The 24,744-nt window shown below is 49.0% G+C and overlaps 2 protein-coding genes across 2 annotated transcripts in view; one reads left to right on the top strand and one right to left on the bottom strand.

Moving 5' to 3' along the window:
- The window catches only part of LOC133361626 (zinc finger protein 271-like), a 35,475-nt gene extending 26,339 nt beyond the window's left edge, over positions 1 to 9,136 (top strand). The window contains exon 2 of the mRNA XM_061580605.1: positions 5,845 to 9,136. Within this exon, the coding sequence (XP_061436589.1) occupies positions 5,845 to 7,524 (1,680 nt within the window). The 3' untranslated portion in view covers positions 7,525 to 9,136. The remainder of the gene's footprint in view (positions 1 to 5,844) is intronic.
- Positions 1 to 24,744, bottom strand: part of LOC133361624 (zinc finger protein 664-like) — a 346,361-nt gene that overhangs the window by 295,282 nt on the left and 26,335 nt on the right. The window lies entirely within an intron of this gene.

The following is a 24,744-nucleotide window of genomic DNA, read 5'->3' as shown; positions in this document are numbered from 1 at the left end:
GCTCCACAAGATACCACCCTGATGCCGTTCTTGGTTTTGTGCCCAAGTGACCCATTTGCTGCCAATCTGCTCTACCATTAAGTTCCCTCCTACTATACATGGACTGCTAAAAAAATTGGAAGCGACGTGCTGCTGACGGTGAATCTGATATTCTTAGGTTTTTTCGGTAAAGTCACGTAGGTAAAACATTAAAATTAATTAAAGTAAAATAAAATAAAAATCACGACGTTTCGGAGGCAACACAAGCTTCCGTCTTCAGGTGGAACCGTCACAGCCACGACAGCTGTATCAAGTAAATGAGAGATTGCAGGAGCTACCACTCCGTTTATATAATGGTTGGAGAGGGGGGGGAAGCGGCAAGTACAGCACACTTTTTATTCATATGGTAAGGTGAGGCTCAAGAGGGTGAGCCTTTGTTATGGAGAGGTACGGTTTGTGACTCAACCTGTGACAAGGAGAAAACAACTGAACATGGTAAACCTGTAAGGGTGAATTTGATGGCTTAGGACGAGTCTACACAGTTCATCTCAAGGCAGTCGCCCTCCAACAACAACGGAGGGTGGAGGAGCGACACTCACAACAACGAGCGGGGCACCGGGTGGCTAAAGCACAGCAAGTTGGCACAGTAGGGGCACAGGTGGTGCATCAGCCAGTCATCTCAGTTGACCCGTGGCACCTGGGTCTGCCCCGTGACCTGCCAGTGGGCGTTCGACACTTCGCGTGGCCTCAAGGTGCACATAGCCTGGCACAAGCGTCGTGGTGACGTCACCACCACTTGGTTGCGAATGGCGGTTCTCTCTATCTGCGTATATCCAACCGTAGTCAACTACTGTCAGTAGCAACACGCGCCTGTTCAACTTCCACGAGCCCACGACTACACGCGACTCAAACTTGCTCCGAGTCTCTGTGTGTATCTGGAACTTCTTTCACACCATACATAGCGAACCGTGCTAATATATGGATCTCTGTGTGAGTCTGTGTGTATTTAGAACTTATTTTTAACCTTGAACCTCTGCAAAAAAACAGAGAATGCGCTAACATATTATTGGCTCTTTTAGTAAAGTCACGCAGATAGAAAGCAAACAATAATATATAAAATAATAAAGAAAATAAAAAAGTTGGAAAATAATACATTGGTGAAAAGATGCCATTGGTCGACTGACTGAGATTGCTGTGCCCCCCACAGTGTGTGAACACACAGTGTACACACAGTGTACACACACAGTATACACACACAGTGTACACACAATAATGTTCACGTTGTTGTTGCTGAGCTCACACACCCAAAGGGTCTCTGTTCAAGGGAGGGAGCAATGGAAAATGTATCTAAATCAACTTTAACTCCAAACCCGCTCTGTGACGTCACCGCTCATCATTACCTCATCGGCGTGACACGCCAGGGGGAGGTGTACCTCGCTAGTGATGTCATGTCACCAAGGTATTCACCCCAACCCGTCCAACGCGCCCTTGAGCGTGACGTCACCTCTGCCTGGGTCACTTCCGTTATGTTTAAGTACTATCCTTATTTGGGCAAAGCCACACCCAGTGACTGGCGACTCATTAACATAATTTATTCGTGAAATCCGTCTCGAGTTCGTTGTGACCGGTTCGGCACCCACGCCCCATCCCTCCACGTTTGGGCCAGGCTCATTAACATAATTTATTTAAGTTTCAGAGCCGCTCATTGTGGGAGGGGAGTGTCTTGTACTACGCAAGTGACGTCATGTCACCTGCTGCTGCCGCGTGACGTCATGAGGTAACTGAAAGTTGCCGCTCCGCGCGAGAACTGAAATCCGAGGTGAGAAATTTTAATCGCGGTTATGGTGGTTGTGGTGGTGGTTGTTTTGGTGGTGGTTGTTGTTTACAGAGGTAGAGCCTCGCTCTCTCTCTCTCGTACGGATGTCATTTGAGTAGCAGCGAGCATGGAAGCGATGTCCAGGTTGGAACTTTAGAACGCGGGGCCTTGCCTCCTGCCCTCGCCTGATCGCATTCGCTTCAATTCTCTCGCTTAAGTGATCTGCAAAACCGCTCTTGATTTCAGAAGCGACCTGCCCACAACAACAACAAGGTGAGGCTCGTCAACAGCGTGGCGGTGTTCACTCTGGACGCGTGGCGGTGTTCTCTCTCTGCATGTGGAGGTGAAACCAGGGGATCCGGAGGGAAATCCACGCGACCACGGGGAGAGAGAGAGACATGCAGCCTCGGCTGTGTTGATTGATCCTCAATGAATTACTTGGTGGAGTGAGGAAGCATTAATACTGAGCCGATGAAGGTGACCAGGCATGGGTCTGGACACACCACCACCTGTTAACTATGCCAGAAGGGTAAAAAAAAAACTATTTTTACTGGCAAATGAGGTTCCCATAGTGTAGAACAGTCAAGAAGTTAACACAGTACACACATGCAGCTGAAGTCAGATCCGTTCATTCCAGCGTGCAAGGACATCGTGAGCCTGGCTGGCTTCACACCTCTAAGTTGCGATTGAACATTAATTTATGCATTTTTGCATAACACCTTTTGCTATGTCAGTTGAATTTAGCTTTCATAAATATTCCTTTTGTAGCTAGACAGCCGAAATTGTGTGCTCGGGAGTTTTGGGTTAACATTCATTTTGAAGATACGAAGGCAATCACGTCATCCGGAGAACGGCCAGCAGTAATCAGTATCGTGTCATCTGCAAAAAGATTTACCCTGGAATGATCTAGATCAGTGCCCAAGTCATTGACATAAAAAGAGAACAAGAGGGGGCCGAAGGATGGAACCCTGTGGAATCCCTTTTGTTATCTTAACACTGACCTTCAACCATCTGTGAATACAGTTTGGGTGCGAGAAAGGAGGTACATTTTTAGCCATTCTACTGCGTGTTTGGAGAAACCGAGGCAACTTAGTTTACTAAGCAGGGTGTTGTGGTCGACTGTATCAAAGGCTTTGGACAAGTCAAGAAAAAGACTGGCGCAGTACTACATATTATCAAGGCTACTAATGCAGCAGATGTGCTGTATTTTTTTCGGAACCCAGATTGTGTTAGATGTAATAGATTGTTGTCGGACAGGAAATTGCTAATTTGGTAGTTTAATAATTTTTTTAAAATTTTCGTCAACGGGGACAAAATTGAGATAGGTCGGTAGTTATTTGGATCTTCTTTAGGGCTCCCTTTGTGAAGTGGACGAACATAGGAATGTTGGATGGACCAGTTGAAAATATGGGCTATAGGTTTATATATTAGGTGACCAACAGTTAGCAGAGCAAAGACGGGAATACTATCTGCTCCGTTAGAGGGGAGGACCCTTTGAGGTAGGACAGTTGTTTCAGAACATTACTTTCGTGGATTGGCTGGAAACTAAATTTGTTTAATGTTTGGACAGGGATATAGGAATTTGCATGAGCAGGGGTGACTCCCAGTACATTATCAAAAAGGTTACCAGCTTCAGAAAAATTAAGGTTAAAATTGTCAACAATTTTTTTGGGCTCTGAAAAATAATCCCCATTTCGGTTAAGCTCAACGGGCAGATTATCTGTGTTAGATGCCTTTTCGATACTTTTGATTGTTTTCCAACTGACACACCGCTGCACACGCCGCCGCCATCTTGAGACGTCGATGGGCAGATTAGCTCCACGGTAGGTCCTGGTGTCAAGGACATGGGCCCGCATCCGCTGTTCTGTCACTATGTGGTCCAGAAGATGTTCTTGCTTGGACCCGGCATGCATCCATGATGTGGTGTTGATGTGCCGATGCCGGAACAGCGTGTTGGTAATTACAAGCCGATGGGCTGCACAAAAATCGAGCAGCCTCCTACCGTTGTTATTGAGCTGATCTGGTCCATGCCTTGCAATCACTCCAGTCCAGGTGCCAGCATCATGACCAACACGGGCATGGAAGTCACCCAACAAGATGACTCTATCTCGTGGGGCCACTTGAGCTAGCACCTGTGACAGGAGGTCATAGAAGGCATCTGACTCATCTCACACACACACACGAGCTCGCACACACAACACACTCACATATATGGACTAACACACCCACATGGACGTACCCACGCACACACAAACTTTTATAGAGTAAATAAGTTTGTAAATAGTTTTTATGTATCTGACTTTAGCACTACATTTTTAATTTAACTACTGTAAAGTTGATGGATGCGAAAATGTAATAGCACTGGCTCACTTAAAGGACTTATGGCGTGGTACCTGGGTTCTTTTTTTTTAAACCAAATCTTTAGCAAATTTTGTACACAGACACACAGACAGAAATAATGACGTTTATAAGTCAGATGTTAATAATCCATGTGAAATGCATGTGTATTTAAGAGTTTATCTTTGTGGGGAGCTGTAGCGCAGTTATTTCACTGCATTATGAACTCAACAATTAGTTTCATTATCGCCAACAGCAAACATGATTGATAACACTGCGTAAAAAAAAAATTGTCCCTGCATAGTAAGGGTTATTTTCTAATTGCTTATGCCTCAAAAGTACAGAAAATGGCTATTATTCCCCACAAACTTTGCTTTTGTGACCAGGACAGTGATATTTTGAAATGTACCTATTTTCAATGAGAAAATGTGTTCATTTGTGTCATTCCTTAACGTAAAGTCCTGGTCACGAAAGGAAAGTGTGTGGGCATAACCAATAAAAAAAATAACACTAGCCATCCAGGGACAAAAATCGTGTTACATAGTGTAAGTGAAAGCTGAACTTGTTGTGGGCCCCTGCTATGTTGATTCATATTGAATTAATTACATGGTAAAGTGTGAGGAAGCATTAATACTGAGCAGATGAAGGTGGCCAGGCATGGTTCTGGACACACCACCACCTTTTTACCATGCGGGTGTGTGACAGTGTCAAGTTTGTATTTGCAGTAAAGTATATTAACTATTAAACATTAGGTTAAATCAAAACAATAGTTTAATTTAGTTTTCCTCTGGTACTTTTTGTAAGAATGGAAACAGTCAGGAAAATATTTCAGCACATCTTCAGCTGAAGTTAGATCTGTTCATCCGAGCATTCAAGCAAATCTGAGCCTGGCTTCCACCTCAAAGTTTCGATTGAACATTAATTTATGTATTTCTGCATAATACAAATAGTATTATTTTCAACACACTTTGCTATTAAAGCTGAATTTTTCTTAAATATTCCTTTCATAGCTAGACAGCCGAAATTGTGTGCTTGGAGTTTTGGGTAAACATTCATTTTGAAGATACTAGAGCATCCAGGCATATTTATGACCATTGGCCCTCTCATTGTGTGCCCTAACAGCCCACGTGATGAATTGGGGAATTATTTTCACTATATCATGAATATATGAATAAGTATAGATGTGTAAGTCATGTGTGACTGTGCATATATGTGCATTCCTCTGTGCCTTGATACTGATGTAGATGGTGTGGATATGTTTTCTGTCTGCAGCTGACACTTCCTCTGACTCTTCCTCAGCAGAATTGGTCTGATGGAGCAAAGGGACTCGGCACAGCTCGGTACAAGAAGGAAACAATGCGACCAGTATGCAAACAGCACGGATCGTACTGGAAGTTTGACACACCACCAGAGAACTCACACAGGAGAAAAACCATTCAAGTGCACTGTGTGTGACAAGGCATATGCACAGTCATCAACTCTTCAGATCCACCAGAGAACACACACGGAAGAGAAACCTTTCAAGTGCAGTTTGTGTGTAAAGGTATTTTCAGGTTCATCTCCTCTGAAACGACACCAGATAACACACAGGGGAGAGAAACCCTTCAAATGCCCTTTGTGCGATAAAGCATTTGCAAAGTCATCATATCTTAAAAAAACACCAAAGAACACACATGGGAGAGAAACCCTTCAAGTGCACTGTGTGTGAGAAGGCATTTACAGAGTCATCAATTCTTCACGACCACCAGAGAACACACACAGGAGAGAAACCCTTCAAGTGCACTGTATGTGAGAAGGCATTTGCAAAGTCATCAAGTCTTCAAAATCACCAGAGAACGCACACAGGAGAGAAACCCTTCAAGTGCACTATGTGTGAGAAGGCATTTACAGAGTCATCACATCTTAAAACACACCAGAGAACGCACACAGGGGAGAAACCCTTCAAGTGCACTATGTGTGAGAAGGCATTTACAGAGTCATCACATCTTAAAAAACACCAGAGAACACACACAGGAGAGAAACCCTTCAGGTGCACTGTGTGTGAGAAGGCATTTTCAGATTCATCACTTCTTAAAAGACACCAGAGAATACATACCGGAGAAAAACCCTTCAAGTGCACTATGTGTGAGAAGGCATTTACAGAGTTATCACATCTTAAAACACACCGGAGAACGCACACAGGAGAGAAACCCTTCAAGTACACTGTGTGTGGAAGCGCATTTGCACAGTCATCAAATCTTAAAAGACACCAGAGAATACACACAGGAGAGAAACCCTTCAAGTGCACTGTGTGTGAGAAGGCATTTGCAATGTTATCAAATCTTCAGAGCCACCAGAGAATGCACACGGGAGCTAAACCCTTCAAGTGCACTCTGTGTGAGAAGGCATTTACAGAGTCATCACATCTAAAAACACACCAGAGAATGTACACAGGAGAGAAACCCTTCAGGTGCACTATGTGTGAGAAGGCATTTACAAAGTCATCATATCTAAAAACACACCTGAGAACGCACACAGGAGAGAACCCCTTCAAGTGCACTGTGTGTGGAAGCGCATTTGCAACGTTATCAACTCTTCGGAGCCACCAGAGAACGCACACAGGAGAGAAACCCTTCAAGTGCACTCTGTATGAGAAGGCATTTACAAATCCATCAAATCTTCATATTCACCAGAGAACGCACACAGGAGACACACCCTTCAAGTGCACTATGTGTGAGAAGGCATTTACAGAGTCATCACATCTTAAAAAACACCAGAGAATACACACCGGAGAGAAACCCTTCAAGTGCACTGTGTGTGGAAGCGCATTTGCACATTCATCAAATTTTAAAATACACCAGAGAATACACACAGGAGAGAAACGCTGCAAGTGCACTATGTTTGAGAAGGCATTTGCAAAGTCATCTAATCTTCATAGTTACCAGAGAAAGCACACAAGGGAGAAACCCTTCAAGTGCACTGTGTGTGGGAAGGCATTTGCACGGTCATCACATCTTCAAAGACACCAGAGAACACACAGGCATCACAAGATCCCCAAGGAGTGGAGTCTGAAATCGGCTTGTGTAAGTCCAAGTGCTGCAATGAGCCCATCCCTGTTGAAAAAAGAACCAAAATTTAATTCCAGCTTGGACGCAATGAAATGTGTCAAGGTGGATTTTGAAAAGGTGAAATGTGAAGAAGTGATGGTGAAGAGCGAAGAAACGATGGTAAAATGTGAAGATGAAGATTCAACTCCAAAATGTGACCTTCACATCGATGGAGGCAACGTGAAGCAGGAGGAGAATTCTCACTGTGAGGCAGAGCGAAGTAACTCCCAGGAGTTTGTGGAAGTGGAGGTGTGGGTGGACTTCTTAGACAATACAAAGTCAAATGGAGACCCGGTAGATATGTAAGCTTGAGACAATGAAGCCCCAGTAGATTCACCTTTGTCACAGGCCTTTAATTACATTAAAGTGAAGTTGCACACTCAATTCGTAGGTTCAGCCTGCCGAGTAAGAGGGGCCAGTATTTGCAGACCTGTGGGTTGGGTAGATCTCTAACCAGGAGCCAGAGCCAATACGCTCCCAAGCACTCATAATGTTATAATATTATAATGATGCTTGTTTAATCGCCTCAGCAGCTCGGAGTTTTGTATCATATCTCATCACAAACACTCGAAGAGCATGTTGTGCATATGCCTTTTCCAAAAAAAATTATTAAGTGATTCTGCCTTTTTTGGTAATAATTTTGATCGGGATGTAGCGCTGGGGCACAGAAAGGGTGAGTCGCCCCCCCTGCCTCCTACCTTGCCACCAGACCGGTGGAGGATAATAACTCACAAGCCTGCTTGTAAAGTAATACAATTTAATTAAAAAAATGGCAAACCATAAGATGGAAACAGCAGGGGTCACGAACCTCCCTTGGACTTTGAAATCCACCCAAGGGCAGTTAATCATCATGAGCTGACTGGGTTTTTAAAAATACAACAGTGAAGTTCGAAGCTTAGCTATATGTTCAACCTCAGGATATCAAAATATACTTGAGAATAAGAAGCACAGATCCCTGGCGATATAGACGGGGAACAAAGGTTAATAAAACCCTCGGAATATACTCGGTAACAACTACGGTATACCATATCTTGGTTAAGCATGAACCAAATAATAATTGTGAAAGTATTAGACCTAGGGTCATTCAGAAGAGATACAATGTGAAATATGTCAATCTCACGAACAAGATAATGTATTCCACGGGATCAGAGTCTCACCAAACGCCTTCGTCTTCCAGTAGCTAACAGCACATGGTAGCAGTAAATTATGTATGCAGGGGGGCGTCTTCCCCTAATATATCAAATACCATGCAAGAATTCCAAACAGCGACGTGAGTGCAGTGAATGTTGCTCTAAACGTACTTCGAGTCACTTGCAGAGTCAAAACTGCGGAAAGTGGTAACGGTACCAAGCTATAAGAGGTGAATAAAAAAATTTACTTCCAACTCGTGATGAGAGGACAGCATACATGGTGACAGCAAGCACACTCCTGCACAATAGGTCACGACTTCAAAGGCCACAGCGCCCCTTTTTGACAGAGACTGCAAGTCTGATGCAAATTTTCTTGAACACTTCCAACCCGTTATGGGATTGTGGGGAACGCTGCCCAAACCGAATACACACACAGGGAGACAATTGTGTTAAAAGCTTTATTTTCATCACAGAATCTTACCCGCGAATGTATTAAAGCCCTTAGCCAATTGATGAACATTTGTTAGACAAGCAAGCACACTACCGCACACCATTATTTCAAGGCATTACGTTAATTGCATAATCTAACAAATTCATTGAGGTCTACCTTTGCTTAGGCACGTTTCTTTATTACCGTTCGTATGAATTTTGTCACATTAATTAAAAAACTTTTTCCTGTCGCTGTGTATGATCACCTTACTCTGAAGAATGCGCCAATTGTTCCATTACCGAGTTTGACAAAAATAATTTTTGAGGGTTAAATGTACAGATCAATGAGGAGGACATCTCCAGGAGTACTTTGTTGGCATTCTTAGCATAAGAGTTCGCATATTAGAATGTTACGTGTTTTTTTTAGATTAAAGTTGCTTAACACAGAAGAGTCTGAGTGGTGTTTTCCTAAGTCCATGCATATCTTTCTAACCTATAAAAGGCATTTTTTGTCCGTCTGCGTACACTTGCTTGCGGGGGATTTGGCTCTCGGACCGTGGGGTTTACCGAGAAATGTTTTGCCAGGAGGCACGCCCCGAGCCCCGCGGTGGGAATATGCATTTCCGTTTTTTAGTCCCTAAACTTTAAAGCGGTTTATCCATTTAGTGCGATTTCTCTTTATTTATTTATTTAGCACACCATTGCGCATGCGCGAAACGCTGACCAAGGGTTGCCCCTGGCAACGGGCAGCACAAAGTTGCTGCAGGGTGGACGCCATTTCTCACCCGCGTTAAAAAATATGCGCACATTTACACGCGACGCTGCGGTAAATACATCAAAGTTTCACGTCCTCTACTCTCTCCCCTCCCACCCCAATGTGTGCAATTACTATAATGTCGGTAGATAATAAAATTATAGAGATTAGAATATTATTCTAGCGCGGGGGTGGAAGGTAGCGGCCCAGCCCCCAGCCTCGCCCGGCTGGGCAATCTAGGCGAGGCCAGAAGCTCTGCACGGGACTAGGCCTCGACACCCCACTCTTGTTAGAGTCGATATACCCAGCATTTCCCGGGGGGGAAATACATTTAAAAACTTCTGAAAACTTTAAAACATAAAATAGCAATGAAAATGAAACTCAGTAAATTAAAATAAACCCGAGCACGCCATGAATCGATTCTTTAAATATAGACTGTACAAATAGTTATTAAGCTGGGTGAATGTACTGGCAGTCTATAATGTAGACCAGGGGTCCTCAAACTTTTTAAACAGGGGGCCAGTTCACTGTCCCTCAGACCGTTGGAGGGCTGGACTATAGTTAAAAAAAACTATGAACAAATTCCTATGCACACTGCATATATCTTATTTTGAAGTGAATAAACAAAACGGGAACAAATACAATATTTAAAATGAAGAACAAGTAAAGTTAAATCAACAAACTTGCCAGTATTTCAATGGGAACTATGGGCCTGCTTTTGGCTAATGAGATGGTCAATGTCCGGTTCTATATCTGTCACTGCTAGTCGTAACAAGTGATGCAAGTGTGCATCCGTTAGTCTAGATCTGGTTGGAGATTTCAAATGTTTCATTCTGGAAAAAGTCTGTTCACAGACATAAGTGCTGCCAAAGATGGTTGCCATTTTGAGTGCATGGTTCCTGAGATGAGAATATGTCTCAGAGGGGAGAGATGCATAGAAATTATGAAGGCTGCTTGACTTGAATGCGTCTTTCAAAGTCACAATTCTGCAGTTCAGCCAGTTCCATTTGGTAAATTGTATCCACATTTTCAATGTCAATAGAAAATGGGTTACGGAAAAGCTGTATGTCCTGTTCATGGAGATGAAGCTCTTTAAATCTAAATTGGAACTCCTTTTGCAATTTTTCCAGTGAATCCAAACATGTTTTGTTTGGGAATGCAACCAATGGTTTTTCCGCTAACAGATTTTGAGTTGTGGGGAGATGGCAGAAGTTTTCCTCCTTCACTTGTTTGATGAGGAGGCCTAATTTTACTTCAAATGCTTTGACATGTGATTGCATATCACAGATGAGCTTCCCCTTTCCTTGAAGTTGCACATTGAAACTGTTGAGTAGCTCTGTTACATCTGTCAGAAAGGCAAGGTGCCATTTCCATTCTGCATCATTGAGCTCTGGTACTTCTTTGTTTTTTGAAAGCAGAAAAGCTGTAATCTGTGGAAGTCATAGAAACGTTTCAAAACTCTCCCTCGACTCAGCCAACGGACTTCTGTGTGGTACAGAACATCTTCATAGTCAACATTTAGCTTTGACAGAATTTCCTGAAATTGTCTGTGGTTTAGTGCATGAGCTCTAATGAAGTTAACACAAGATACCACAATTTTCATAACAGAGTCCCACTTCAGTGATTTACTACACAGCGCTTGTTGGTGGATGAGGCAGTGTATGGCTATTGGATGAGAATGGTTATGTTTGTCCATCTCTTGGTTAATGCGAGCAATTACTCCTTTCTTAGACCCCACCATGCTAGGAGCACCATCATTTGTCACACTAGCTAGTTTAGCCCAGTTCAGCTCCAAACCATTCACAGTTTGGCAAACCTTTTCATAGATATCCTCTCCTGTAGGTGTTCCGTTGATGCTTTGCAGTGCAGCAAGCTCTTCTGTGACTTCGAAATAGTCATTCGTCCCACGAATAAAAATTAGAAGTTTTGCAGAATCACGAACATCATTGCTTTCGTCGAGTGCCAAGGAAAAATAGGAAAGTTTTTTTGTGGAGTTTTGCAAATGCTGATGCAAATTGTCTCCCATTTCTTCAATCCCCTGTGTAATTGTAGGTCCTGAAAGACTCACCGTACTAAATAAATCGGCCTTCTCTGGACACATCTCTTTGGCAACAGAAAGAAGGCATTCTTTAACAAATTCTCCCTCCACGAATGGTCTGCCAGTGCACGCTATTAGCTTGGCAACTTGAAAACTTGCTCGCAGTGATGAAATATTTAGCTGCTTCTGCTTCACAAAAGTATTTTGCTGAGTTAATGTATTTTTCAGTTTTAATATTTTATCTTTTCTCACTTCTCCGACCAATCATATTTATCTTTACGTTGAGTTTCATAGTGTCGACGTAAATTGTATTCTTTGAACACAGACACTATATTCTGGCATATCAGACACACAGCTCTTTCCTTGTACTGCATGAAAAAGTAATCATAAGTCCACTGTTCTTTGAATATCCTACACTCCCGAGTCAATTTTTATCTTTCTTGACATCATTGTTTCCTAGGCAGTCAAATTGCTATTAGTAAAATACCAATATATATATACAGTGCTACAAAAACAATATACTAGCAATAACTTTGCCCACACAGAGACATACATACTGCACTGCCCATCAATGCAGTCTGATTGGGGGAACTCCGCTTTTACCCCATGCTCACACTGGTGCGGGTGCCATTAAAAAGTTAATTACACCTGCAGTTTTGTTCACAGATCGCAGTGCGATCTGCGAACTCGCATAGGAATCTGATCGCATGGGGGAGAAGACCCATGCGATCCGATTCCACTGCAGGAAAAAAAGAAGGCGCATGTGCCTTTTTTCTTCCGAATCTAATGCAAGTTCAGCCATACAAGCATATGGCTGAACTCGCACTGCTCAGAGATCGCAACAGTATGAACCGGGGCTTACACAACATACAACATATAACCTCATACTACTGAATAGCAACCAGAATATAAATGCACTTACTGTCATTTAAATTGGGTTTCCTACTCCTCGGCTGTCAATCACTGACCAGCACGGGAAAACAGCAGGCAGCCCGACCAGAGATCAGAGATCACTCTGTTATTACCCCTATATCATTTATTAGCGGTGCGTGTGCTGGGGATCTACATCCCTGTGTGCTGGGGATCTACATCCCCAGCACACAGGAATATCACTGGGAGTGGAGCCGAGGGGCAAGTGAGGGAGCTGAGGGAGAGCCAGTCAAGCGCTGCCAGGGGAGGGCTGGCAGCCTTAGGCCTGGGGGGCAAGTCCAGTCAATTGGCCCATTGAACCATTCACCAGCGCAGCCCAATGAGTGCCCACCGCCGCAGCTCAATCAGTGCCCACCGCTGCAGCCCAATCAGTGCCCACCACCGCAATCCAATGAGTGCTCACCAGCGCAGCCCAATTAGTGCTCACAAGCGCAGCCCAATTAGTGACCATGGGATGTGGGTGTCATCTGTCTCACCTCTTCAGTTCAGGGGGTAATGATGCTGCCAACTTCCTCCAAGCTGCCTCTGCTCTAAAAGACTGTGGCTGCGCCGTGATGCTCAGTCTGTCACGTCTCCCGCGCTCTCTCTCCCACGAACCAGCTTCCGGCTTTCACTGCCCACAAGTCACCGCGCAGCCGGCCCCTCCCACATCCCCTGGCTTCCTCTGAGTCCTGGGAGGTGGGAGTAGTAGTCCGGCTGCGCTGTTCGGTTCCTCCCACCGCCTGAAGCTTGATTGCAGCCAGACTACAATTCCCATGATCCAGCGCTTCAGCCGGCCAGCCAATCGGCGGCGGCCGCCCCCTCTCCCTCTTCCACCAATGACCGTCCTTCTCATGTAGAAAAAAAGTAACAGGCAGCGGCGAGCGGCGGAAAAAACACCCGGCGGGCCGGATAAATGTCCTCGGCGTGCCGCATGTAGCCCGCGGGCCGTAGTTTGAGGACCCCTGCTCTACACCTTGGGGTGTGCACAGTGATGTCCTCTGGCTACACAATATTTAACATATCTTTTGACCATGTAGTTCGTGAAGCCTTCAATGGCTGTACCCGAGGAATTACCATAAGGTACAGATATGTAACGGATTCCGGAGACACTTGTAGATGTAACTTCTTTATTACAATACAACACTCCAACAGTCCTGATACTCTGTTACAGCCTAGGTACACAGCCTAGCTACGCAGCCTAGATACTCTAGATACTCTACTCTGGCTACGCTCGCCCTCACAAGGTCGTAGCGTCGGGAGTTCCAGAGTCCCAGCGCTGGCTCTCACAGCATCCCAGGGTCTTCAGATGGCTGGTCGTGGGTCTTGCGTCTTGAGTTACAACTGGGCCCCGATCGTCCAGGGAGCTCTCCTTTTATGCCTGGTCCGACGAGGGGTGGGGCCGTGTGCGCCACCAGACATCCCACAGAGCACACACAGCCCCCCCCCCCCCCGTTGGCGGCGCCAAAAAGGCTTAAGCGCCTGGGAACCCAACGCCTGGCGCCCAAAGGCTTAAAAGCGTCTGGACCCCCTGGGAACCCAGTGCCTGGCGCCCAGAGGCTTACGCGTCTGGACCCACCTGGGAACCCAGAGCCTACAGCAGCCCCTCCCTTCTTATGTCACTACATTACCCCCCTCTACGTAGCCTCCAGCCGACCCGGCTGTCAAAAAAAAATACAATTGTACAAGAAATTATTTGTTAACCATCAGAATGAGTGTGTGACAATCAAGAAAAAAAAAATGAGAAGAAAGCGCCTCTCCCCCTCCTGTGGTCACCGATGCAGAACAACACCGTATAAACACATATATGCAGGATGAACGCACGCCCAAATCGCCCACTATACATGATGGCAAGGTGAGTGGCGTCGCGTTGGGACGAGAGTTCGTGGGCGGGGGTCATGAAAATCGTTTGAGTTTTGAGCGAGTCCGAGTGGCAGGTCCATCGGTCGCGACGGAGGCAGGAGGGGACCGACGACCCGCTGTTGCGCTTGTGTCCTGGGTCGCTGATCCCGCGGGCAAGCTTGTTCCCGCTTGGTCGGCCGAGGCGGATTTCATTCCCAAGGCACCTGAGGGCGGGACAGCGGGACCTGCCCGAGAGTTAGAAGCAGCATCATCGCGGCGCGGCTCGTCAGACATGTCGCGCTCTCGGCCCCGGAGAAGTGAAGGAGGTGTGTAGGGTTGAATGTAAGGTTTTAGACGTGACGGGTGCACGAACCAACGTCGCTTGCCATGCTGGATCCTGACACACTGCGGGCGGAGAACGCGAATAATAACAACCGGGCCTCTCCAAGGCTTAAGCAGTTTTGAGGAAGTAGCCAATGGTACCTGCGGGCAGTGGAGCCAGGCGCGGTCCCCTTCCACCCAAACGTGGCGGGATGTGCGGAGATTCCGCAACCGCTCGTTGGCAAGCTGACGGGCTTCTGAGTTATTTTGAGCAGCCTCCCGGGCATCCATGAGACGACGCACATTAGCACGGATGTGGTCGGCAATCTTAGCCTTAGGTGCGGGCTGTTTAATCTGCAATTGTACGTCGATTGGGGGGCAAACCTCCCTACCATACATAAGATAGAATGGCGAGTACCCCGTGGCAGCATGGGGCGCCATTCTATAGGCGGCCAAGACACCAGGTATGTGGAGATCCCAATCAGTCTGTGACTCAGACACCTGGTGGCTTAGCATGGAGGTAAGTGTCCTATGTAATCGCTCGACCATACCATCAGTCTGGGGGTGATATGGCGAGGTGCGAATTTTGTGTGTCCCTAGCAGGTTGCACACATCCCGCAACAGCGTGGAAGAGAAATTTTTCCCTTGGTCGGTCAGCAGGCGTTCGGGAGCACCCTTGTCCAGGACGTAGCCCTGGAAAAAGGCCTCCGTAATGGCTGCTGCAGACTGGTTGGGGAGTGGCCAGGCCATGGCCCATCGGGTAAAATATTCGACCCCAACCAAAAGGTACTTACTACCCCGAGGAGTAGCGGGAAACGGACCCAAAATATCCAATGTGACGATCTCATTGACCCGGGAAACTTTAATGGATGGAGCGGCGGGCAGGACGGCCTAGCAAGTGGTTTCCGCCGTGCACATTCTGTGCAACCTTGCACAAGGTCAGCCACATCGTTTGCCATGCCCGGCCAGAAAAATTCCAATTGGATTTTAGCTAGTGTTTTCTGAACACCCAAGTGCAAGAGGCGACTGTGGGTTTCCCACACAAGTCGCCCCCGCAGGGAGGTGGGCACCACCAATGTGTGGGATTGGGACCCCCCATCCCAATGCATGAGGACGCCTTCCCGGATGACATATGATACGGGGTCCCCCTGCCCCCTGTGACCCTCGGCATCCTTAGCGCTGCGTCTCAATTTGAGGAGGGAGACGTCTTCCATCTGAAGACGTCCCCAGTCGTCCAACCCGAGGCCCAGCAATGCGTCCTGCGGAACTTGCGTGGAGGGAGCCCCGTGGTCCCCGACCCCATCCCCGGCCGCGGCCGCAAGGGATGGGGGCGGTACTCCGTCAGGCTGCCTACAACGCCCCGCACCCAAAAAACAAGCACAGCGCCCATTGTTCGGCAGTCGCGACAACCCGTCGGCGTTCCCGTGTTGAATCCCCTTGCGGTAAATAACAGTGAACGCAAAGTCCTGGAGGATCTGGAGCCAACGCGAGAGCTGTCCAGATGGTTGGTCCACTCGCAAGGCGTATTGTAGCGCCGCGTGGTCGGAGCGTACTGTGAAATGCCTGCCATACACGTATGGCCTGTACTGCTTTTTGAAAAAAACGATAGCAAGCAATTCGCGGCGCGTCACGCAGTAACGTTGCTCCGCGGGCGACAGCACCCTGCTGCCATAGGCGACGACGCGCTCCACTCCATTGACAATTTGCGACAGCACCCCTCCAATTCCGGTGTTGCTGGCGTAAAATCTGGATAAGACAGGGTAGGAGCATCGACCAGTGCTTTTCGGACGGCATTGAAAGATGCCTGTTCTAACTCTCCCCAGCGGAATTTGACCCCTTTGGCAGTGAATCCAAACATGTTTTGTTTGGGAATGCAACCAATGGTTTTTCCGCTAACAGATTTTGAGTTGTGGGGAGATGGCAGAAGTTTTCCTCCTTCACTTGTTTGATGAGGAGGCCTAATTTTACTTCAAATGCTTTGACATGTGATTGCATATCACAGATGAGCTTCCCCTTTCCTTGAAGTTGCACATTGAAACTGTTGAGTAGCTCTGTTACATCTGTCAGAAAGGCAAGGTGCCATTTCCATTCTGCATCATTGAGCTCTGGTACTTCTTTGTTTTTTGAAAGCAGAAAAGCTGTAATCTGTGGAAGTCATAGAAACGTTTCAAAACTCTCCCTCGACTCAGCCAACGGACTTCTGTGTGGTACAGAACATCTTCATAGTCAACATTTAGCTCTGACAGAATTTCCTGAAATTGTCTGTGGTTTAGTGCATGAGCTCTAATGAAGTTAACACAAGATACGACAATTTTCATAACAGAGTCCCACTTCAGTGATTTACTACACAGCGCTTGTTGGTGGATGAGGCAGTGTATGGCTATTGGATGAGAATGGTTATGTTTGTCCATCTCTTGGTTAATGCGAGCAATTACTCCTTTCTTAGACCCCACCATGCTAGGAGCACCATCATTTGTCACACTAGCTAGTTTAGCCCAGTTCAGCTCCAAACCATTCACAGTTTGGCAAACCTTTTCATAGATATCCTCTCCTGTAGTTGTTCCTTTGATGCTTTGCAGTGCAGCAAGCTCTTCTGTGACTTCGAAATAGTCATTCGTCCCACGAATAAAAATTAGAAGTTGTGCAGAATCACGAACATCATTGCTTTCGTCGAGTGCCAAGGAAAAATAGGAAAGTTTTTTTGTGGAGTTTTGCAAATGCTGATGCAAATTGTCTCCCATTTCTTCAATCCCCTGTGTAATTGTAGGTCCTGAAAGACTCACTGTACTAAATAAATCGGCCTTCTCTGGACACATCTCTTTGGCAACAGAAAGAAGGCATTCTTTAACAAATTCTCCCTCCACGAATGGTCTGCCAGTGCACGCTATTAGCTTGGCAACTTGAAAACTTGCTCGCAGTGATGAAATATTTAGCTGCTTCTGCTTCACAAAAGTATTTTGCTGAGTTAATGTATTTTTCAGTTTTAATATTTTATCTTTTCTCACTTCTCCGACCAATAATATTTATCTTTACGTTGAGTTTCATAGTGTCGACGTAAATTGTATTCTTTGAACACAGACACTATATTCTGGCATATCAGACACACAGCTCTTTCCTTGTACTGCATGAAAAAGTAATCATAAGTCCACTGTTCTTTGAATATCCTACACTCCCGAGTCAATTTTTATCTTTCTTGACATCATTGTTTCCTAGGGAGTCAAATTGCTATTAGTAAAATACCAATATATATACAGTGCTACAAAAACAATATACTAGCAATAACTTTGCCCACACAGAGACATACATACTGCACTGCCCATCAATGCAGTCTGATTGGGGGAACTCCGCTTTTACCCCATGCTCACACTGGTGCGGGTGCCATTAAAAAGTTAATTACACCTGCAGTTTTGTTCACAGATCGCAGTGCGATCTGCGAACTCGCATAGGAATCTGATCGCATGGGGGAGAAGACCCATGCGATCCGATTCCACTTCAGGAAAAAAAGAAGGCACATGTGCCTTTTTTCTTCCGAATCTAATGCAAGTTCAGCCATACAAGTGAAGTACCGGTGAGGATGCTTGACGCCGAGGTTGAGGCACACGTATGTTTATTCACAATATGACAGTGGGCATATACACACTCGAGGGGGTATCGGCCCCCTCACCCGTATAACTCGGGATACACCCCTAGCTAACTCTGTCCTAGCCCCGAATCCTCCACTAATGGGCTAGGGGAGGCTAACTGGCCCGACACTGGTAAGTCGGGCCCGGTACCCGGAGTTCCAGACCAGCTCTTACAAGAGCACCGGCTCTGGCTTCCGGGACCACGCCGCTGGCTCAATCCTGTCCGGCCCTGAAAAGGACATCGAACCAGGGGAGTCCAGGGCTCTATCTAAGACGTCTTCAATCTTCTTCCCTTAGCTTAAACATAACTGCCGAGCCCTTTGAAACATCCCCTTTTATACCCAACCCCTCCCTGAGGGGTGGGGCCCCGGGGGATCATAACGTTCGAACCAGCCCCCCCCAGGGTGTCTGGCTCGGACGTCGTAGAGGGCACTTGCTCGTGCACTTACGTAGCCCCGCCCACTGTGTTTGTTTTCCATAGGCTGCCATGCATAACGGGCCCTCTCTTTAACACCCCTACATCACCCCCCCCCCCCCGCATAGCTTGCAGCCGTCCCGGCTGCCAACATACAAAAATGACAATAAAAGTGCATTTACACCTTGACCGCGCGTGTGCCTCACTATTTTTCAACAATAACAAGAACAGCAACAAGAACACAACAAAATGCAACAGCAAGAAGAGAAAACAACCCGACGCACTCCCCCTTGAATAAATACGAATTCCGTAAAAAAAACAACCTATATACAATTTGCAGGGAACCCACCATACACACAACACCAGGTGAACCCAACGTATGTACATTTCAATGGGCAGGGAACACACCACCCACACAACACACAATGAACACAACGTATGTACATTTCTTCCGGCCTCATAACAGTCTGTGCATTTTTGCGCGCGTCCTTGCAGCGGGCCCCTCACACGGGGTAACCCCGGGTGGCGGACCGTAAGGTGGCAATTGTCCGTCCCGGAGTGAGACCTCATCCGATGCCGCGCGACCGTCGGTATCCCCAGGAGGGGTGGTCGGGCGTGAGCCCGTCAGTCCTGATGCACCTGGAGGTGGCACGGCCGGCAAGGCATTAGGTGAGAACGACGGAGACGGACCCAGTGAGTCGGTCGACCCCCCACACGTTTGGCCACGCATGTGTGAAGTGGGTTTGTGTACCGCAACGAAGGGTTTTAACCTAGAGGGGTGCACGAACCATCGCCGCTTCCCCCATTTAATGCGCACGCACTGTGGTCGCAAAACTTCGACCACCTCCACAGGGCCCCGCCACGGCCGCGCCAGCTTAGGGGAGGTAGCCAGGGGCACTTGGGGACAGTGCAATCATGCCTTGTCCCCCGGCTTCCAGTGTATTACGTGCGCCCGACCCAGCCTGAGGCGCTCATTCGCCTTTTGACGGAGGTCCGAGTTTAGCATAGCAGCATCCCGCGCCTCTGTTAATTTGGCCAGATTAAATTTGACGTGGTCAGCCAATTTAGTTTTCCCTTGCGGGTCGGGGATCTGCAGCTGGGCGCGAACAGGCGGGTCGGGTTCGCGACCGTACATGAGGTAAAAGGGGGAAAATCCCGTAGCTGCATGGGGTGCCATCCGGTATGCTGCCAAGACCCCTTGAATATGCAGGTCCCAGTCAGTCTGCGAGTCCGAGACCTGCTGTGACATCATTGACGTAATGGTGCGATGCAGGCGCTCGACCATTCCGTCAGTTTGCGGGTGATACGGGGAGGTACGAATTTTCTTCGTGCCTAAGAGGTCCAAGACTTGTTTGAGTAATTTACCGGAAAAATTTCTGCCCTGGTCGGTCAGCAGCCGCTCCGGAGCACCTTTGTCCAGGACGTATCCCTGAACAAAGGCCTCCACGATGGCTGCTGCCGACTGGTTGGCAAGGGGCCAGGCCATAGGCCAGCGCGTAAAATACTCGACACCTGTCAACAAATACCTATTGCCCCTGGGGGTGGCGGGAAATGGGCCCAAAATGTCCAGCGCGACAAGCTCATTTATTCTGGATACTTTGATCGATTGCAAGGGCGGGTTAGACTCCCGCGCCGGCGGTTTCCGTTGCGCACACCGAGGGCATGATCCCAATAGATCCCCAACATCCCTCGTCATACCAGGCCAAAAAAAATCAAGTTGTAGCAGTGCAAGAGTCTTTTGGGTCCCCAGGTGTAATAGGCGCTCATGCGCGGCCCACACCACCTTGCCTCGCAACTCAGAAGGGACCACCAGCCGATGTCGCTGGGATTTGCCGTCCCAATGCATCAGCAGACCTTGCACCATTTCCCATGCATCCGAATCCCCCTTCACCCGCCCAGCACCCCCGACGCGACGACGCCACCCGAGGAGGGAGGTATCCTCCATTTGGAGGCGCCCCCATTCAGTGACGGGCAACCCCAACAGGGAATCTCTTCCCTGTTGTTCGATCGAATTAGTAACCAATGGTTCGTCGTCGTCCCCTGAAGGCCTGCAACGTCCCGACCCCAGGAGGCATGCACATTCGGAGGTGGTTGGCATGCGCGACAGAGCGTCCGCATTCGTATGGCGAACGCCCTTACGGTAGGTGGTTTCAAAATCAAAGTCCTGGAGAACCTCCAACCATCGAGACAACTGTCCCGATGGTTGTTGAACTCGCAGGGCGTACTGTAGTGCCGCATGATCTGTGCGGACGGTGAAATGCCGACCGTACAGATATGGGCGATACTGTTGGATGAAATAGACAATTGCCAACAGTTCCCTACGGGTGACACAATATCTTTGCTCCGCAGGAGACAACACCCGACTACCGTACGCGACCACCCGTTCCACGCCATCAACCACCTGGGAAAGCACACCCCCAATACCCGTGTTGCTCGCATCGGTGTCGAGCAAAAAGGGCTTAGAAAAATCTGGGTAAATCAAGGGAGGGGTTTTTACCAGGGCGTCCCGAAGGGAGCAGAAAGCAGCCTCCTCCTCTTGACCCCAGTGGAACCGAACCCCTTTAGATGTTAAAGCGTGCAGGGGTTTTGCAATTGTCGCAAAATCAGCGACGAACCGTCGGTAATACGACGCGAACCCAATGAAACTCCTGACCTCTCCCACCGAGGTGGGAGTCGGCCAGGAGCTGACACACTGCGTTTTGGCGGGATCGGTAGCAATACCTGAGCGTCCCACGATGTGCCCCAAATAACGCACCGAATCGCGCAACAAATGGCATTTTTGGGGCTTGAATTTCAAATTAGCAGCCCGCATCTTTAGGAAAACCGCCCGCAACCTCTGGAGATGTTCGTCAAAAGTTTTACTAAAGACGATAACGTCATCCAAATAAATGAGGCACGACTCCCATTGCAATCCAGCCAAAACCAATTCCATCAAACGCTGGAAAGTTGCCGGCGCTGAGTGTAAGCCCATCAGCAACCGGTTGAATTGGAACAGGCCGTGCGGTGTACGGAAAGCAGTTTTAGGCTTTGAATCATCGTCCAGAGGAAGCTGCCAGAATCCCGAAAGCAAATCCAGTGTGGAAAAGAATCGCGCTCCCGCCAAGGCGTCCAGCGATTCATCCATCCGAGGGAGCGGGTATGCGACGGCAACCGAAATTTTGTTAAGACGCCGGAAATCAACGCAAAACTGCAACGAACCGTCCTGATTTTTAACCAGGACGATCGGCGCTCCCCAAGGGCTGGTGGAAGGAGAAATGATGTCGGCGGCCAACATGTCATCAACAGCCGATTTGACATGGTCCTTTTCGGCGGGACTCAACCGAAACGGATTTTGGCGAATTGGCGCGCTGTCACCCGTGTCAATATGGTGACGCAGCAGGTGAGTACAACCCAAATCGTATTTATTCCGACTAAAAACGTCGGAAAATTCCCGCAGTAGTGTTTTAAGTTGTTGACGCTCTGAATCTGACAGGTCCGTCGATCTCGCACAAAGCGCCTCGAGCCACCCTTCATCGCTGTCCGAATGCGGTCGCGGCGCAGGGACAACGCTGACGTGATTTGCGACGGGTTCCTCACATGGCACCGGCGTTGCGTGAGCAAGCACGGTCCCCTGTGGGACCACCACCGTCTGCGAGCCCACATTGAGGACCGCGATGAAGGGTTCACCGTCCCCTCTTACTATGGTCTGGGCCGGAAGTAAATGAGGTCCACTAACCCCGGCCCTAGACGGCCCCAGCAGAACCCCTTGGGCCCCAACACCCTTAGCGAAGGGCCGCCGAAGTTTCAAGGGAATCAACATTTGCGCCCCCGGAGGGACGCGCACCGTTCTCTCTACGAATGCCGGCACCGTCGCGAACGCCGTCCGAGTCGTAACAGGCGATGGCAGAAACGCCATGCGTCTGCCCGACGGGAGCTCAATACATCCCTGGTCGATCAATATCCTAATCGGCATTTTGGCCAGGAAGTCCGTCCCCAGCAGGCACGGAACCGCCAGCGAGGAGGAAACAAAAATCGGCCCAGACAATTTAATTTCCCCAATACAAATTTGGGCACGAATTTGTCCGATGATGCCAAGTGAGCCCCCGTTAGCCGCATAGAATGGTACGTTAACAGGCATCAAAGGACGACTCCGGACAGGGAGAATATTGTAAATCAACTCCGAAATAATGGTCGCCGATGCTCCCGTATCGACCAGGATGCGCACTTCAACCCCGTCGATGTGCCCCACAACGGCCGACGACCCCGACGATGCGGCTACCACACGATCGGCCAGCACGGACCACTGGTCGGGTTCGATATGAGTACCCGGGGTGGTGCGTGATGGTGCGATGGTGCGCGATATCGGCCCCCCTCTCGTTGCGGTGTTTGAGTGCGTGACGGGTGTGTGCGTGGGCCAAACATGTGGGGTGCCGCGACTCGCCGGGTTATGATGGTGGAGCTTGTGATGAGGCCCGTCGTCCCGTTGAGGTGTCGTCCCGCGCTGTCGAGGAGCGCGGCACCCCGAGGCGACGTGGCCCTGGACGCCGCAGTTGAAACACCGTGGGAGCGCCGTTGGAGGAGACGGACGGTTGAAACGGCCCGGCCCGTCCCGGCCCGACCGTGCTCCTGTCGCCTGTTGCGGTCGGTGGTCGACGGCGTAGAGCTCCTCCGTCGGAATGGTGGCTGCAGCCACCGCACGCCCCGCCGATGCCCTGCTGGCTTTCCGCCGCAGTGACAGGAGGTTGGCGTGGAGGAGCCGCGCCGCCTGGAGCGATGTCATCTCCTCGTCCTCCCGGGCGACGACCGCGATGTCAAGGTCGTCTGCCAGGAGGAGGATCTTCTCCGTGACCATCGCGTCCACGCCGTCGTCGTCCATACGAGGGAAGGCCGACTTAGCCATCGCCAGGAGGCTCGTCCGATATGCTAGGGGCGACTCCTTCTCACCCCGCTTGCGGTCGTAAAATTGCTGTCGGCATTCAGCCGATGGTCCATAGACCCCGCCCAGCAGCTGTAGTGCCATCGGTAACGTAGACCGCTTCTCTCTCGGCGCCGATGTGAGGGCGGCGAGCGCTTCGCCGTCGAGGAGCGCCAGCAGCGCGCAGAGAGCCTCCTCATCGGACCATTTCGCCATCTCCTGATGGGCGAGGAAACGTCGGCGAAACCCGGCCCAGTCCCCCTCCGCGCCGATGAACTCCTTCAGCGGGGGCAGTCTCTGATGAAGCGCAGCGGTCGTTGTGGACTCCCGCAGGCTGATGTCACCACCACTCGGCTGTGCGTCGGTGCGAACGGCTGATGGGATCGCCTGTCGCGCTTGTGATGACGTTGCAGCTTCAGCGACGGCGATGTCGGAGCGGATGTCTAGGCTGGCCACGCCCCGAACAGCTGTAGCGTCGATGGCGGGAATTTCAAATTCGGACTGCTCCGAAATGGCGGGAAGGCGCCCTGGTCGTCGGCTCGCCTCGCCCCGTGTTGGATCACCGGCCCCTAGTCGCGTGATGGTCTCCAGCGTGGCGGCAGCGGCATACAGCAGCTCCGCCAGCCTCCCGTGAGCCAGCCGTAACGCGTCTGGCTGCGGCCCCTCTTCATTTCGATGCCCCGGTAAGGAGGCGTCAGGCCCCGGCTGCACCTTGTCTTGTGAAGCCGTCTCGGGCTCGACGATCTCGGCAGTGTCTTCCTCCTGCGGTACTTTGGCCCGCGCTGTTTTCCGCGTGTCCATTTTCGAATTACTTCTGACACCAGTTGAAGTACCGGTGAGGATGCTTGACGCCGAGGTTGAGGCACACGTATGTTTATTCACAATATGACAGTGGGCATATACACACTCGAGGGGGTATCGGCCCCCTCACCCGTATAACTCGGGATACACCCCTAGCTAACTCTGTCCTAGCCCCGAATCCTCCACTAATGGGCTAGGGGAGGCTAACTGGCCCGACACTGGTAAGTCGGGCCCGGTACCCGGAGTTCCAGACCAGCTCTTACAAGAGCACCGGCTCTGGCTTCCGGGACCACGCCGCTGGCTCAATCCTGTCCGGCCCTGAAAAGGACATCGAACCAGGGGAGTCCAGGGCTCTATCTAAGACGTCTTC

This window comes from Lethenteron reissneri, unplaced genomic scaffold (assembly GCF_015708825.2).
Source record: "Lethenteron reissneri isolate LAM-NWPU_2019-01 unplaced genomic scaffold, ASM1570882v1 scaffold_115, whole genome shotgun sequence".
Taxonomy (NCBI): domain Eukaryota; kingdom Metazoa; phylum Chordata; class Hyperoartia; order Petromyzontiformes; family Petromyzontidae; genus Lethenteron; species Lethenteron reissneri.
The sequence above is the reverse complement of the archived record's forward strand: the minus strand, read 5'-3'. Positions and strand labels throughout refer to the sequence as shown.